Here is a 15,609-nt window from a genome sequence, read left to right on the forward strand (position 1 = left end):
GAAAACATGTTTGCTGTGTTTACCACTGCTATTACAATATGAGCCATGTTTATAAACATAAGTGATATCTTTAGTCATACCATCCCAGTCATATCATCAGGGCTGAGATGAAGCCAGTGGTGGATTACCAAAAACTCTGTAATCAAGATAATAATTTAATGCAGAATTTAAAAAAATAAAATCAATGCGAAAAAATCCATGATAAACAAAGTTTCAAAATTTTAAAAACAGGATGCATTTCCTGCCTTGGTTGCCTCACACTAATCTTGGCCCTGAATCATAGAAAAGTGTTATGAAAGATACAGTCTAAGGGACTAACAGTGGTTAAACCTTAATAATGGAGTTAAGATGATATATTTTTAAAAACAGGGTTTTTACTTTTTTTTTTTACTACGAACCTGCGTAATTTTTATAACCAACAGTTTGTTTCTTTAAAATATGCACAAGATGTTATTCTGAGAGCACAAAAGGTTTATGGCTGGTCACACAGGCAGGATTGAAACAGTACCTTTTAATGAAGTAAAAATAAAATTAGAAACTATTCCTTCTTAAAAACAAAAATTCATCACTGCAGTGATAGAAACAAAATCTCTCCGTCGGTGCTTCCATAAGATGTGATTCTTGTACTGGTAAAACACCTGTCTCATTGCACTGTAAACCATCACTTTCTACCAGTTTCTTATCACTCTCACCTGCTTGGTTGCAACCTCCTTCCAATCAGGCACTGTTTTGCCTTCACAGATACAAACCCTGTATTTGACTCAGTTCTAGGATCAGAGTAGATGCTCAGTTAATGTTTGAGCTCTTTTTCTTTAGGCAAAATATGAAAGTATGTTTCCTTGAAGAATTATCAGATATACTGAAGTACTGAGAGTTCAGAACTCTGGGCACTTTCTTGCTAAAGTTACTGACAAGGTTTTGGCATACTTTTCACAGTCACAATATTCTATCAGGCACTTAGGTGTGTGCTTAGAATTGCTTTCTTGTGATACCCTAACACTTGCATACTGTTGGCTTAGCACTTAATGTTGGCACTGGGAAAAAGAATTCAGAATTTACCAGAATTGTCCCTCCAAGCTTCCCCACTGCGTCATTGTTAAAATTATAGAATATTGAGATCAATTATCAGGTGATTCTCTCTCCACTTCTCTTCCAGTATCTGACAGATAAAAGTACAGGAGGCCAGGGGTTCCATTCCGGCAGGCTAGCAGCTTAGGGCTCCCTCCCAAGCCCTCATTCAGTGCATTTTCTTAGTGTCTTTCCTGAAACTTGAGTTTAAACTCAATTTAAGTACGCTCCAGGACAGGGTGAAACTTAAGGTGCATTTCGTCAACATTTTTCTTTTTTGGCGAAGTCACTGTCAGGTTCCAGGGTCAGGTCTGGGGCCACCACTACACCAAATGCACTGAACACACTGACATGCTCAGTGTCAGGTTCCAGTCCATGCTGAGGTCTGAGGGGAGTGGGTGGGTGGCAGACAGCTGAAAGAATCCTCAGGGAGGGGTTGCAGGCATAGGCAGATGAATATGGTTTTATTCAGCAGCTCTCTCTTCAGCAGCTTTCTCACACTGTACACCCTGTTTCAGCTGCTAGAGCCGGCTGCTTCCACACACAGCTGCGCGGCTGGCCCGCCCTTCAGGGTCAGCAGCTTAACTCTTTCTCTCTCTGGGCACAAGCCGGTTCCTGGCTCCCCTCCACCCGCCCGCAGGATGGATAGCTTTGGCTGGCTCTCTATTTCTCTGGGTGAGAGGACTCCTGTACAGTGTCAGCAGGGCAATTATACCTTTTACAGACAATAGTGGCTTAGAGCTAAGTGATGGCCTTCCCATGTTATGGCTACACGGCTGTGATAACAAGTGGAGATATACACCTGCACCCTAAACTCACCGAGTCACACAGGATGTTTACCTCGGCCTATGCCTGCTTGGCTGCAGCACAGCCATGTTCCTTACAGTCACACAAATAGACTTGTGAGAACTTTTAAAGCTGTCTGAAAAATCCTAGGTTCTAGTCCAGGCTGTGTCACTAACGTGCTTGGGCAATTCTAATTTCTTGTGGTTTCAGCTTTCTCATCTATAGAGTGGTTTCTGCCCTACTGGCTACACGAGTGTGAGGATCCGATGAGGTCCTCAATGTGAATGCTTTTAAATGTGTCAGAATACTTTAAAATGACCTTTTACTCATTAAGTCCATATCTGGAAACCTATCCTGAAAAAATAATTGTTTAAATTAGCTTGATGTACAAAGATGCTTATAGAAGCTTTATTCATATGGAAGTAATCTATTTGTCAAATAAAGGAAATGGTCAAATAAATTATAACTTATATTCTGGACTATTTCTGAGTGTCTAAAGTGATGTTATGAAAAATAGTATAAAATCAAAATTTCCTTATTACATAATGGAAAAGTAAAAACCACATTTTGAAGACAATAACAATTTTAAAAAGTCTTTATCATAGAAAATGAAATAGTAGTAAAAACGCCTGAATTAACAGTGTGTATTTTCATTTTCTTTAGTTATGAGTTCATTATAATGGGGTAATTAAAATTTTTGTTATTTTTAAACATAATTTAAAAAATATGTTTTAAATGTCATATTGATACTATTTTTTTTTTTAACAAACAAACCTAGAATAAAATCCTGGATTATGAGAATAGGTAAGCATTTTGTCATCTCATCATTTGCAAAGCAGTTATGCAAATTAGCAAATCAGAATTTAAAGGACACAAGTGACATTAAATAAATCAAGAAGCTGTTTATCTTCTCAAGTGTAGTAGATTTTTTGGCGGGAGGGAGAGGTGTATGGTGTTTGGAAACATGGCCTCTTTGGTGTTTCCAGGAACCATTTGTTCTTTCTTAGCGAGTGACCTAACAGATCACTTAGCAAGAAGAGAGCATCTCTAAGCATTCTCTCTGCTTAGCGTGACCCAGGCCACCAGGCACCAGAGGACCCGCTGGTCTCCCCTGTCCTTGGGACCCTCTTCCCTGACCTCTCGGCTCTAGTCACATGGGCCTGATGATCGCATTTCAAGCAGCTGCTGTTTCCTCTGCCTGGACTGCCCCATCTCCAGGTCTTCATGTGGCTGGCTCTTTCATGCAGCTCAGGTTCATCTAAAAGGTCATTTCCTCTGAGCAGCCTTCCAGGACTACTTCATTTAAAAATACTCCCTCCCCAGACCACTTCCCCAGTCAGTAACTCTCTGTCATCCTGATTAACTGCTTTCCAATCTCAACCGATCACTTTGTGAAATAATCTTGTGCACTCATTGGCTGACTTGTTTATCTTCTTGGAGCACCTTCCCACCAGCTCCCTCGTCCTCCTGGAAGCAGCATAAGAACAGGGGCTTCATTTGTTTGATTCCCTCATGCTTCTCCAGCACACACCGCACTGGAAGCATTCAATACGTGAACTTTTGCTGCCTATTTTACTGCTTTTGTTTGTGATTTTATGAGGCTGATGAGGTTGTTATATAGCGTTTCTATAAATTATAAGGTAGGATGTTATTAAATAATTATTTCTTGTCACTGTGATCCTCATTAGAGGTTCAGCCAGATCATTCCAGACTCCTATGGAGTGATGAGTGTCCCTGCCCAGAGCTGAGGGCCAGGGCCATTGCAGGCCGAAGGTGCTGTGTGCCAGGTGAGGAGATGTGGACAAGTTTCCCTGCTCCTTGGTCTAAGATCCTTCTGAGAGTATGTCATAAGGGAGACAGAGAAGGGCTGATTTATTTTGGAGAGGAAGCAGTAAGGAATCACTAAATGTCCCCAACATTCCAGGCCATGCCATTGTTTCTAAAGATGCCCAGCTGACTCCTGACCAGCTAGAACAGCAAGAATGGCTCCACCCAAGAGTGTCTAGCCCAGGGATCCCCAGTTCCAGGGCTGCACGCAGGAACCAGGCTGTGGCCTGTTAGGAACCCGGCCCCACAGCAGGAGGTGAGTGGCAGACCAGCATTACCGCCTGAGCTCTGCCTCCTATCAGATCAGCACAGGCATTAGATTCGCAGAGGAGCAGGAACCCTATTGTGAAATGTGCATGTAAGGGATCTAGGTTGCACGCTCCTTTTGAGAATCTTAAGCCTGATGATCTGAGGTGGAACAGTTTCATCCCCAAACCATCACCCCCCCAGCCTCCTGCTTCCCATGTCCATGTAAGACTGCCTTCCATGAAACTGGTCCCTAGCTGCTCTAGCCTTATTCCTTCATAGACTAGTCAGGGGTGGCTATTTTTTTCTGCAAAGGACAATAATTAATATTCTTTGCTTCTAGGCTAACCTCTGCCATTGTGGCACAAAAGCAATCGTAGACAATCTGTAAACTAAGGGGCAGGGCCAACTGTAGTTTCCCTGAACTGTGAATTAGAAGGAGGGTCTCCCAACACCTCAGATCCATTCTGGCCTCAGCATGGCTCTCCTTCTGGAGGTCACAAAACCTCTTTAGTTTCAGAATCACAGTGGCATGAGGCAGGGTAGGGAAAATTACATTTGGGAAGAAGGCACCTAAAACTAGGTGGCACGGACAAAATACAATTGAATAAAGATCCCAGTATCCTGAGTTACTTTGAAATTAGTTCATCTGAAAGTGAGCTAAAGTCAAAGGAAGTTCAATTCAACATGGCTGTGCTGGGCATCAGCTGTGCTGTTCATCTGTGGAGCTGATATTTAAGTGTTTAATGACTGGTACGGCTGGGGAACTGACCAGTTAATAAGGATGAGTGGCAGAAACAATTGGTAGGGACATGCTATTGCACATGGGTGCAAATCAGCTCTATGATGCAGACAGCCAAGCGGTACACAGGTGCAGCCTGACAGGCAAGAAAGCAGCCCTGAGGCAGAGCTGGTGATCACAGGTGTGCTATAATGCTGGCAGACTCTTGAATAGGCCTGTGTGCAAAAACATTTCCTCTACATATCTTTCACTAATGTTGGAAATTCCATCCTTAGACATTCATTTCTTTAGGTTAAGGATGCCACCCTTCTTTTAAAAACAAAAAACTTTTGGAAGCATATATGTAATATATATATATTGAATCATTTTGAATCAAGTAGTCTTTGCAAAAAATTCTAATATGAATCATTTCTATCAGACCCTTTCCAGCAGTCATATAGGAGAGATGTTAAAAGAGGAAAATACACAAAGTTTAAGTACATAAACTTTGTACTTTGTACTTACTACATAAACTTTGTTACATACTTTGTACAGAAACTTTTACTTCGTTGGGGAATATGCTTTAGGGAGAAAAGGCCCTCAAATGAGAAGTGGGTTGGCACCCAGGAAGAACTTAGTCCACTTTAAATTTTGATCAGGGTTACCTTGAATATAAGAGCCTTTTAAAAAGTGTAAACACAGGAAATCTCTTCGCTGTGACTGCTAAAGCTTAGCACTAAATTCACAACCTGCCTCTAGCGTGCGGATTATGCCTCGGTTTTTATTTTTCTGCTTCTGTTTTCCATCCTACATTATTCCTGGGAAGTACTTGTTTGGTCCCTTTATATTGTATGGTTTTCACAAGCCACCTGGAATTTTTTATGAGGCAAGATAGCTAGGTAGATATATATTCATGTATTTATTCAGTCATGCAACATGTTACACCTAATATGCACCAGACACCAATCTAGATGGACAGAAGATAGCATCGATCATACTTCAATGGACTGACCTGAAATGATTTTAAAAGAACAATATAATTTTTTTCTTATTTTCTCACTATGCCCTTTTAGGTTTTCTAGGGCAAAGGAACAAGAAGGAATTGGGCAAAAATTCACAAACCTGTGCGAGGCGGTAGTTGTTCCTCCAGGTCCTGGGGGAGGCTGCAACTAGGGAGGGGGCTGCAGTGGAAAACTTCAAAGCCATGATGAGGAGGACAGCAAGGCCAGATGCAGGGAGCACCTTCATCCCCTCACAGTAGCTTGGTAATTATATCAGCCTGGGGGATGGCAGACAGTGCACGTTTGCACTTCGACCTTGAGCTCCTTTTATAGAGTCAAACAGGTCTGGACTCTCTGAGCAAGGATGATTCATGTCTCAAACAGTAATTATACAGCTCATTTCTCTCCCTGATGATGGGGTAACACAACTGTACACAGGAATCAGGGAAAGCTTCATTTTTGTTGTTGTTGTTATTTGCCAAGCGGCAAAAGAAGAACAGTCACTTTTAATGAAGTTTGTCAGCTACTTACACAAATTGAAGTAAACTTCATTGATTTGAACCCAACTCAGCTGAAACATTTGATTAGTCTTAATTTGGGGGCCTTTTTCCATTCTGATTACAGAAAAGATAGATGATTACAGTATAATTGAATTTGTCCTCCAAGTAATCCCAAACTCCCCATGCATTCAACCCAATCGCCTCTATCTTCTGCATTCACTTCAAAATTTTTCAGTAGCAACTGCTGTTCATAATGATGGCTCTGAGACACATAAGATCCTGAATCATCAAGGCAAGATTACATTTTACTGTGCTGACGTAGGGTGGAAAGTGAACTGATAACTGTTAGAAAGCCTTTGAATAAATTAAGACAAGAGTTATGTCTTAGTTAACCAAAACATTAACCAGAACTCCCCAATCTATGCACACTCTGGTTAATTGGAGTCATATGGTTTTTTTCTGGTCTGATTAGGATGGATTTTGATCCAGAGATGATATGGTGAAATGGTGTCATATGGTGGGAAAAGCACTTAGAGTCAGACAAAGCAAAATTAAATTTTTAAAAAGATATTTCCTAGCTGTGTGATGTTAGGCATGTCATTTAATCTCTGTGAACATCAGTTTTTTAAAAATCTACAAAAGTAGATTTAAAAATCTACTACTATGTATAAACTTTTCAGTGTTATGGAGTAACACATATAGCATGACATCTGCTAGCACCACTTGGCATCCCTTAGACGTGGATTCAAATCCTAATTTTGATTTTAGACTAGATTCAAAGTTATTCCTATAGTGAATATAGTGAATTCCTACAGTCTTTCTCATTCTGTTGCATTTTGATATACTTTCTTGTATGGAAGAGAAAGTGATGGAGTTATAGCCAATGTATAGTATCTAGTGTACAACCCCAGGTACTCAACAGGAGTTTGTCACACATTGATATGGTTTGGCTCTGTGTCCCTAACCAAATCTCATCTCGAAATGTAGTCCCCATGTGAGGAGGGAGGTGATTGGATAATGAGGGTGGTTCCCCCATGCTGTTCTCATGATAATAAGTGAGTTGTCACAACATATGATGGTTTTATAGGTGAAAGTCCCTTCTTTGCTCTTCTGTCTCCTGCTGCCTTGTCAAGAAGGTGCCTGCTTCCCCTTTGCCTTCTGCCACAATTGTAAGCTTCCTGAGGCCTCCCCAGCCATGTGGAACTGTGAGTCAACTAAGCCTCTTTCCTTGATAAATTACCCAGTCTCAGGTATTTTTTTATAGCAGTGTGAGAATGGACTAATACACACATGCAAACAGAATTTCTGGCATGTACTGTGAGATACACAAAACATGTGTTTCTGAAGAAGAAAAACGAAAACCACAGATTAGATTAATTCAACTAACTAAATTGTAAGCTCTTTGAAGATTGTATTCTAAAAAATGTCACTTAATCAAGTTTGTTTAAAAAAGAATGAATGAATGTACAAACATATACTAATCGTCGCTTTTTGGTTTCAGGAAAGGAATAGGATATTGCAATAATTTTTCAAAATTTGCATTTATATAGTCTCCTATCTTCTAGAGCCCTATCTTCAGCAGCTGCCAAAATTGAAGAACAAAGAGAATCCTTGAAACTTCCCTTCAACTGGTCATCCTCTTCCCTTTTTTCTCTTTTAAACACTGTTCCAATTCATTATGAGGGCCCCAATGCAAAAACAGACATGGAAGTGAACATTGGAGTGAAAGGAATGATGGTAAGAAATTCTGGGGCCAATAGAGAGAAAATATTCTCACCTCTAGGACTCTAGAGTAATCTAAGTTCAATTTTTGGAAGCACATGGAAGTTTAATAACTGCCTATAGGGTGTGATCTAGATACTTCTAGAAGGTTCCAGTATCCACTTTTCTAACACATAAATGCAATCAATCCCAATATTCTTAAGTGCAACATTTTAATTATCAAGTACAAAACTTTTGTAGAGGAATAGCAATTTATGTTCTTATAAGTCATTTATATATTAGTGTGACTAAATTTCACCTCAGAGTCAGCCATAGGCAACATCTTTGACCTTTCCAGAGAGAGGATAATAAAGTAAATGTTTGGTAGTTCCTCACTATGATTTTCATTTCCTGATTTTCCTTTCTTCACAGGGGAGCAAAAGTCCGCTTTTTTCTATCATTCTTGTATCAACTCTAAATTAAAACCCAAATCACTGAAGTCTAAAAAATCATATCAAAGCAAGTAAATGACTAAAAGGAAATGAAATGAGAGATCTTATCAGAGAAATATGAAAGGGAAAATACCACTGATTAAATAACAGGGGAAAAATAAGTCATTACACCATTAAATGTATATGTTGACATACTATATGTTGTTATGTGCTTATTGTCTTGCACCAGTAGAATGTAAGTCCCATAAGGGTAAGAACTCTATATATTCTGTTCACAGCAGCATCTCTAGTGCATAGAACAGTACCTAGCATAAAATAAACAGTTGTTGAACAAACAAATGTATGAATGAATGATTAATTGAATGATTAAAGATAGAAAGAAGAAAAACAAGAATGTCCTTAGAGGGATAAATTTTAAATCAACCCATATAATGAATCAAATAAAGGTGTATAGCATCACTCTAAGAAACTAGAACCTTTATTAAACTCACATTCTATGCCACATGTAGCCAAGTACCTTATGTACATTTTTCACACAACTTTATGATGCGCTGTTTTTCAAGTGAAGAAATGGGCTCATGGAGGATAAATGATTCATTAATTTCACATAGATATTAAGGTGGTGGCTCCAAGATTTTCACCCAGTTCTGTTAGACATCGAAGCCTGTGTTCTTTACAGGAAGTATACGTTGGTGCCTTTGTGGAGCAGTGCCTTGGGAACATGGTATTTCAAGTTGGCTGTCAGGGAGATCCCTAGGCTTATTCTAGCTGCCCGGCAGCTCCCTGGCACTCCCGTGTGTCTGGTCTGAGCAGAAGTTGGGCCAGCTAGGCTGTGCAAACTCCCTGGCTGGTGATGATGTTTCTTATTGCAAATGACTCCTTTGTTACTCTGGTTTCTGTTTTTCCATCTTTAGTGAATTTAACTTTCGTAAATGATTAAATTTCTGGATTTCCAAAGAATTCAGTTACAACCTGGTAAATTTTTCAGAATAAGAGATGCTTCTCATTGAGGCAGGATTCTGAGTGATCAGTCACCAGTTATGTTTTATTCTATATCCAGTCTTACCATGGCCCTCCTTTCAAATGACTCCAGTAAATATATGCCACTTTGAATGGCTGACTCTAAAAAATGTTTCTCTATGTAACTTGTATATCACATCATATTCTATTTTGTAATTTTTTTAAGTTTAGAAATTTATTATTAGAATACAGAATAACATGAACCATATTCTGAATTTCTAGAGCACACATATTCTAGAATCAGATGGAATAAAAATAGAGGAAAGAAACAAGTGTATTTAAAACCAAAGACTACCCCTAGAATCTCATATAAAAAATGAGTGAATGATCTTACCTTATTTGTGAGAATGAGAAGCTCAGAGAGGACCTTGGCAAGCTTATATCCAGAAGCCAACTGGTTTATTTTCACCAAGAACAGAAAAAGAAAGAGAAAAGGGAAGAGAAGGGAAGAAAAGAAAAAAAAAAATACATTTACTTTGTACTGTAGGTAATTTTGGTTAGAGAGGAAGAAGCAAACAGCCTTCTGATTTGGCAATCATTAGCATTAAAATGAGCTATTAAAGAAGGTTGTGAAGTTACCTTCAGCAGTCTTTGAGTACAGGGTAGAGCACCATGCTTTTAGTAAAGATTGGGTTCAGTGGGGTTCTGCCTGTCTGCTCAGGCTTGGGGTATGTGCACAGAACTTAGATTGCTCTGCCAAATTTTATTCATATATATACACACACACACATATATATATAATTTATAAATACTTATTGATATAATTTTTATATATACAATAAGTAAAATATCTTCATATTTTCAATAAACATTTATTAAATATCAATTATTTGTTAGGCACCAGGAATACAGAGATATGAGACACTGTTTTAACACTCTGGGAGTTCAAAGCTTACTGCTGCAATAAAATTGAAGTTGGAGTAAAATCTTAGATAAAGATCAACTGAATCTTAGTGACAAAAAACATGTCTTTACATTACAAATTGGTAGAATCCTTCTAAAGAGCTATAAATGATTTAGCAATGTGTAAAATATTAAAAGGACAATTTTAACCAAAAAGGCAAATAAAAATTACACAACATTTGATTCTATATCTGCTAAAGAGAAGTATATAGGGGGGAAAAAAAAAAAAGGGAAACCTGGGGTAGAGAAAACAGTAGTGTGAGGGTGTTAGGGCCTTACACCTATAATTCTTATACAATTTCCTTTAATGCTACCATGCATTTTTTCAAAACAGTAAGTGAAATTGTGAAAGACTGTGTCAATGTACCCTTTATATTTGTATTTGAGTAAACAGAAGACATATATAATGAACCCAGTGGCATATTTAACTCATTCATTTGTTCGGTTGTGAGTCTTCTTTCTATTTACTCAGTCTAGAACTCTTGTATTTATTCTATATGCTGGCACTAGACTTAGTCCTGGAGGTACAAAAGGCAAATAATACCTGTCCTTAACCAGAGTCTTAGAATCTCCAGGGAGAGGCTCAGATATAAACTCAAAATATCTTACAGTGTAATTAGTAAAGAAAGATACTTAAAGGTCCAAATGAGGTCAGAAGAGGGAAAGCCATCTCTGCCTGAGCAGTTGAGAATGAGAGTAAAATGGAAGAAAGTAGGGGCCAGGGTGGACTTTCCATGGGGATGAGGCTTTAGTTGAGGGCTGATTGCCAATGGAGTTAGAACTCACCTGCAAGAAGGGCGAGGTGAGAAGGAAGGAGAGTGACAGGTAGTGGGGAGGGGGAAATTCCAAGCAGAGGAGGCAATGAGGAGATGTTAAAGAAGAGGTTAAAGAAAAGCATCTGTTCTTAAGAAACTGAAGATATTTCTACGTACAAGGCAGTTTGGGGGCAGCCAACAGGAGGTGGGCGGAAAAGAAAGGCAGAGACCGGTCTGTTGGAGGATGCCTCTCACCCACAGTTCCAGGTACTGACACAGAAAAACAGAGGCCAGGAGTCATTTGCTGGGTGAACCTTGGTCAAAGGGAAAGCCAGAGAGCAATTTCCAGCCCAAGCTGCAGATCCAAAGGGCAGGACTGACATGAGGCTCCAGGGTGCAGAGCTGGAATATGGTAGGCAAAACAGAGAAGGCAGTAGATGGGCAGAATGGCATGGAACAAATCCGGAGCAGCCACAGTGCAGCAAAGGCTTGGAGGGCTTGTGGGGTTTTATTTAAAGGGCCTGGAGAGGAGTGTGCTGGGTAACGTCACAGGCGTCTTGTGTGCCAGGCTAAGGCATCTAGACATTAATGGTTTGTGATGGGAAACCACTGGAGAGTTTCTTCCCCAGCAATGACATGATGAGGTTTGCATTTACAGAAAGATTGCTCTGAAAAGAGCATGCGGGATGGATCGGAGGGGAGTGAGGATGGAGGCTGCCGGGGGCACCAAGGGGAGGGTAATAGGAGGTCCAGTCAGAGGGCTTACTGTTACGTTTATCTTAGATCATGAACTGTGAGAGACGAGCTGTCAGTATAAATAGCATTTTGTTTATTCTTGTAAAATCTCTGGCCTGTATTGCAATGATCACCAATGTGAGCTTTTGAGATTGGATAGTAAATGTGTTTACAGCTGCCTGTGTAGAGAGTGGAATGTCAAAAGTCCCATTAGAGCACATTCCACTTGCCCATTTTAGTGAGTCAATTTGCTAAATTATAGACTTATTTCAGCATACAAATCAGCAATTCTGGAAACTGATAGTTTGCCTGGCAGCTTCTTTTGAACATCTCCATTTTTTCCTAGAGTGTTGTCTACAGGTAAAATCAATTTAACTATCTTGAAAGATCTACCATATCCCCAGTGCTATCATCTGAATGTTTGTGTCCTCCCCCAAATTCATATGTTGAAATTCTCGCTACCAAGGTGATAGCACTAGTAGGTGGGGCCTCTGGGGTGTGATTAGGCTATGAGGTTGCAGCCCTCATGATTGGAGTAAGTGTCCCTATTAAAGAGGCTCCAGGGAGCTGCCTTGCCCCCTCCAGCAAGCAAGGACACAGCAGAAAGACACCATCTATGGATCAGGGAAAGCTCCCTTGATCTTGGGTGTTGCAGGCTCCAGAACTGTGAGAAATAAATTTTTGTTGTTTATAGGCCACCTACTTTATGGTATTTTGTTATAGTGACCCAAATAAACTAAGACAAACCTGCAGCATATTGTGGTGCCAGGTAGTAGAATGACGAAGCAATGTTTAAAGGATACTATCCAGTTATTTGGAGCCCCCTCTGGCCTAATCTAAGATACTTTGAGCATCAAAATCTGTAATGATAGTAACGGGTTGTGGTCCATTGAATGAAATAACTCATGAGTCTGTACTGATATAAACAAGCAATAATGGGGAGAAGAGAAAGCACTTCCTTATGGTAAAAAGGTAACTAATAAATACATGTAGAAAGAGTGAAGGCTTTAGAAAATACGCATTTGGTCAGCAGGGAAGTGCAAACCAAAACCACAATGAGATATCATCTTACCCCAATAAAAATGGCTGTTATCAGAAAGACAAAAAATAACAGATGCTCGTGAGGATGCAGAGAAATAGACAAGCCAATACACTGTTGGTGGGAATGTAATTTGGTATGGCCACTATGGAAAACAGTATGAATGTTTCTCAAAAAACTAAAAATAGATCTGCCATATGATTCAGCAATCCCGCTGCTGGGTAAATATCCAAAAGAAAGGAAACTCATATGTTAAAGGGGTGTCTTCATGTCCATGTGTATTGTGACTATTCACAATAGGTAAGATATGGAATCAACCAACATGTCCATCAATAGTTGAATGGATGAAGAAATGTGGCATGTATACACTATGGAATACTATTCGAGTATAGAAAAGAATGAAATCCTGTCATTTGCCACAACGTGGATGGCACTGGAGGTCATTACTTTAAGTGAAATGAACCGGGCACAGAAAGACAAATATTACCTGTTTTCACTCCATAAGTCGGAGCTAAAAAAAGTTAATCTCACATAGGCAGAGATATATGCTCTGGAGGACATTATGCTAAGTGATATAAAGCAGTCACAGAACAAATACTGCATGATTCCACTTATTAATACATGAAATACTTAAAATAGTTAAACTCGGCCAGGCATGGTGGCTCACGCCTGTAATCCCAGCACTGTGGGAGGCCGAGGCGGGAGGATCACTTGAGGTCAGGAGTTTGAGACTGGCCTCGCCAACATGATGAAACCCTGTCTCTACTAAAAATGCAAAAAAATTAGCCGGGCGTGGTGGTGCGCACCTATAGTTCCAGCTACTTGGGGGGCTGAGGCAGGAGAATTGCTGAAAGCCGGGAGGCGGAGCTTGCAGTGAGCCGAGATCATGCCACTGCACTCCAGCCTGAGCCACAGAGCGAGACTCCGTCTCAAATAATAATAATAATAAAAAACTAATAAATAAATAAAACGGTTAAACTCGTAGAAACAGAACAGAATGGTGGTTGCCAAGGGTTGGGTTGGGGTGGGGGAGAATAGAGAGTTGCCGTTTAATGAGAATATAAAGATCACATATGTGCTGATGAAACCTTAATTTTTATTGTCAGCTTAGATTTTTGTTTTAAGATATATTCAAGGGTTTTCTGCAATCTCCCCTTGAATCTCTCCCCACAGGGACTGTGAAGTGGCCACCTACTGTACTGTCTGCTTAGAGTAGCCACGCTGGTCCAATGGGAAGCTATCCTTTCAAACATGTAATTTGAATGAAACTTCTTATTGGCTCTGTCTCTCTGAAAGAGAGGGAAATGCTCCAGGTAAGAAAGGCCCCTGACCTGTGCTGGGCCAATCATAGTTCCTCATTTTCCTGGCCACCTTCCATTGGTCCAAGAATGGGCCAATCAGTGACCCAACTGGACTCATTAGCCTGGTTTCCCAGTATTACTGAATTTGGGATTAGAGATTGGACTCTTTCTGGGGATGGAGAAGCAAGGTGCTTGACTCATTTGTGGTCATGTTCCCTGCTCAGTGGAAATGCCAGGTGGCAGTAGAAGAGAATGAAGCAGAGATGAGAGAAAGAAAGAGAAAGGGAGACTGAAAGAGTTTCATCCTCAGTGAAGCTCAGTAAGCATTCATTTTCTGCAGTTATGTGAGCCTCCCAGTAAATTTCCCCTTGACCTGAACTAATTCTAGTGGGATTTCTGTCACTTGCATTTCACCTTCAAATTGAGGTCAGTCCAGAAAAAAACTTGCCATCTTTTGCAACATGCCTTTTCTGCCCGTTCCCCCACCACCTTCCGCGCTTATTTCTCCTCTTACTTTCTCCAGTTTAGCAATGCCACTAGCCTTAGCTGATGTGTACTGGTAGAACTGTCATGGTTGCTCATGGGCTTTTGCTGTGTCAGTACCAATGCCATGCTGGTTGAAAAATACTTTGACTATTACCCCTGCCAACGTCTATCCAGAAACCAGGAAGTTATTCTTGATTCTAGCTTCCCTCTACCTCTATGTATTTTTCCTCAACTTTTGAAATATGAAATACTTTACATAATTGATGTTTACTACTTTATTTTTAAATTTTGCATTTTGAAATGCTTTCAGGCTTACAAAACAGTTGCAAAAATTGGCCGGGCGCAGTGGCTCACGCTTGTAATCCCAGCACTTTGAGAGGCCGAGGCAGGCAGATCACCAGGTCAAGAGATTGAGACCATCCTAGCCAACATAGTGAAACTCCATCTCTACTAAAAATACAAAAATAGCCGGGCGTGGTGGCACGCCTGCAGTCCCACCACTCGGGAGGCTGAGGCAGGAGAATTGTTTGAACCTGAGAGGTGGAGGTTGCAGTGGGTCAAGATCACACCACTGCCCTCCAGCCTGGCGACAGAGCAAGGCTACGTCTCAAAAAAAAAGAAAAAGTTACAAAAATAATACAAAGAATTCACCTATACTCTTCACCCAGATTCTTCAAATGTTAATATTTTATATAATCTCAGTCTCATTGTCAAAATCAGGAAACCAGCTTTGACACAATACTATTACCTAAAGCAATGGTTCTCAAAGTGTGGTCCAGGAACCCCTGGGGGTTCTCAAAAACCTTTCAGGGAAACTACCAGGTCAAAACTTTGCTCATAATAATGCTACATATGATTTTCCTTCTTCACTTTCATTTCCTTATGGGTTTTCCTGAGGCTATATGACATGTGAACGGATTGAGTGCACAGGCAGAGAAACAAATTTCCTTCCAGAAAGCCAGACATTCAGTGGGTTTTGAGAAGTGTAAAACAGTGCCACTCTTCACAACAATTGTTCTTTTTGGAAAATATAGTTATTTTTTACAAAATATGTTACATTAATAAGTA

General features: G+C 40.1%; 1 protein-coding gene across 1 annotated transcript in view; it reads right to left on the reverse strand.

The window, feature by feature from the left end:
- The window catches only part of MMP20 (matrix metallopeptidase 20), a 48,147-nt gene extending 42,244 nt beyond the window's left edge, over nt 1–5,903 (reverse strand). The window contains exon 1 of the mRNA XM_023208012.3: nt 5,771–5,903. Within this exon, the coding sequence (XP_023063780.1) occupies nt 5,771–5,896 (126 nt within the window). The 5' untranslated portion in view covers nt 5,897–5,903. The remainder of the gene's footprint in view (nt 1–5,770) is intronic.
- Between the last annotated feature and the right edge of the window lie 9,706 nt (nt 5,904–15,609).

This window comes from Piliocolobus tephrosceles, chromosome 13 (assembly GCF_002776525.5).
Source record: "Piliocolobus tephrosceles isolate RC106 chromosome 13, ASM277652v3, whole genome shotgun sequence".
NCBI lineage: Eukaryota > Metazoa > Chordata > Mammalia > Primates > Cercopithecidae > Piliocolobus > Piliocolobus tephrosceles.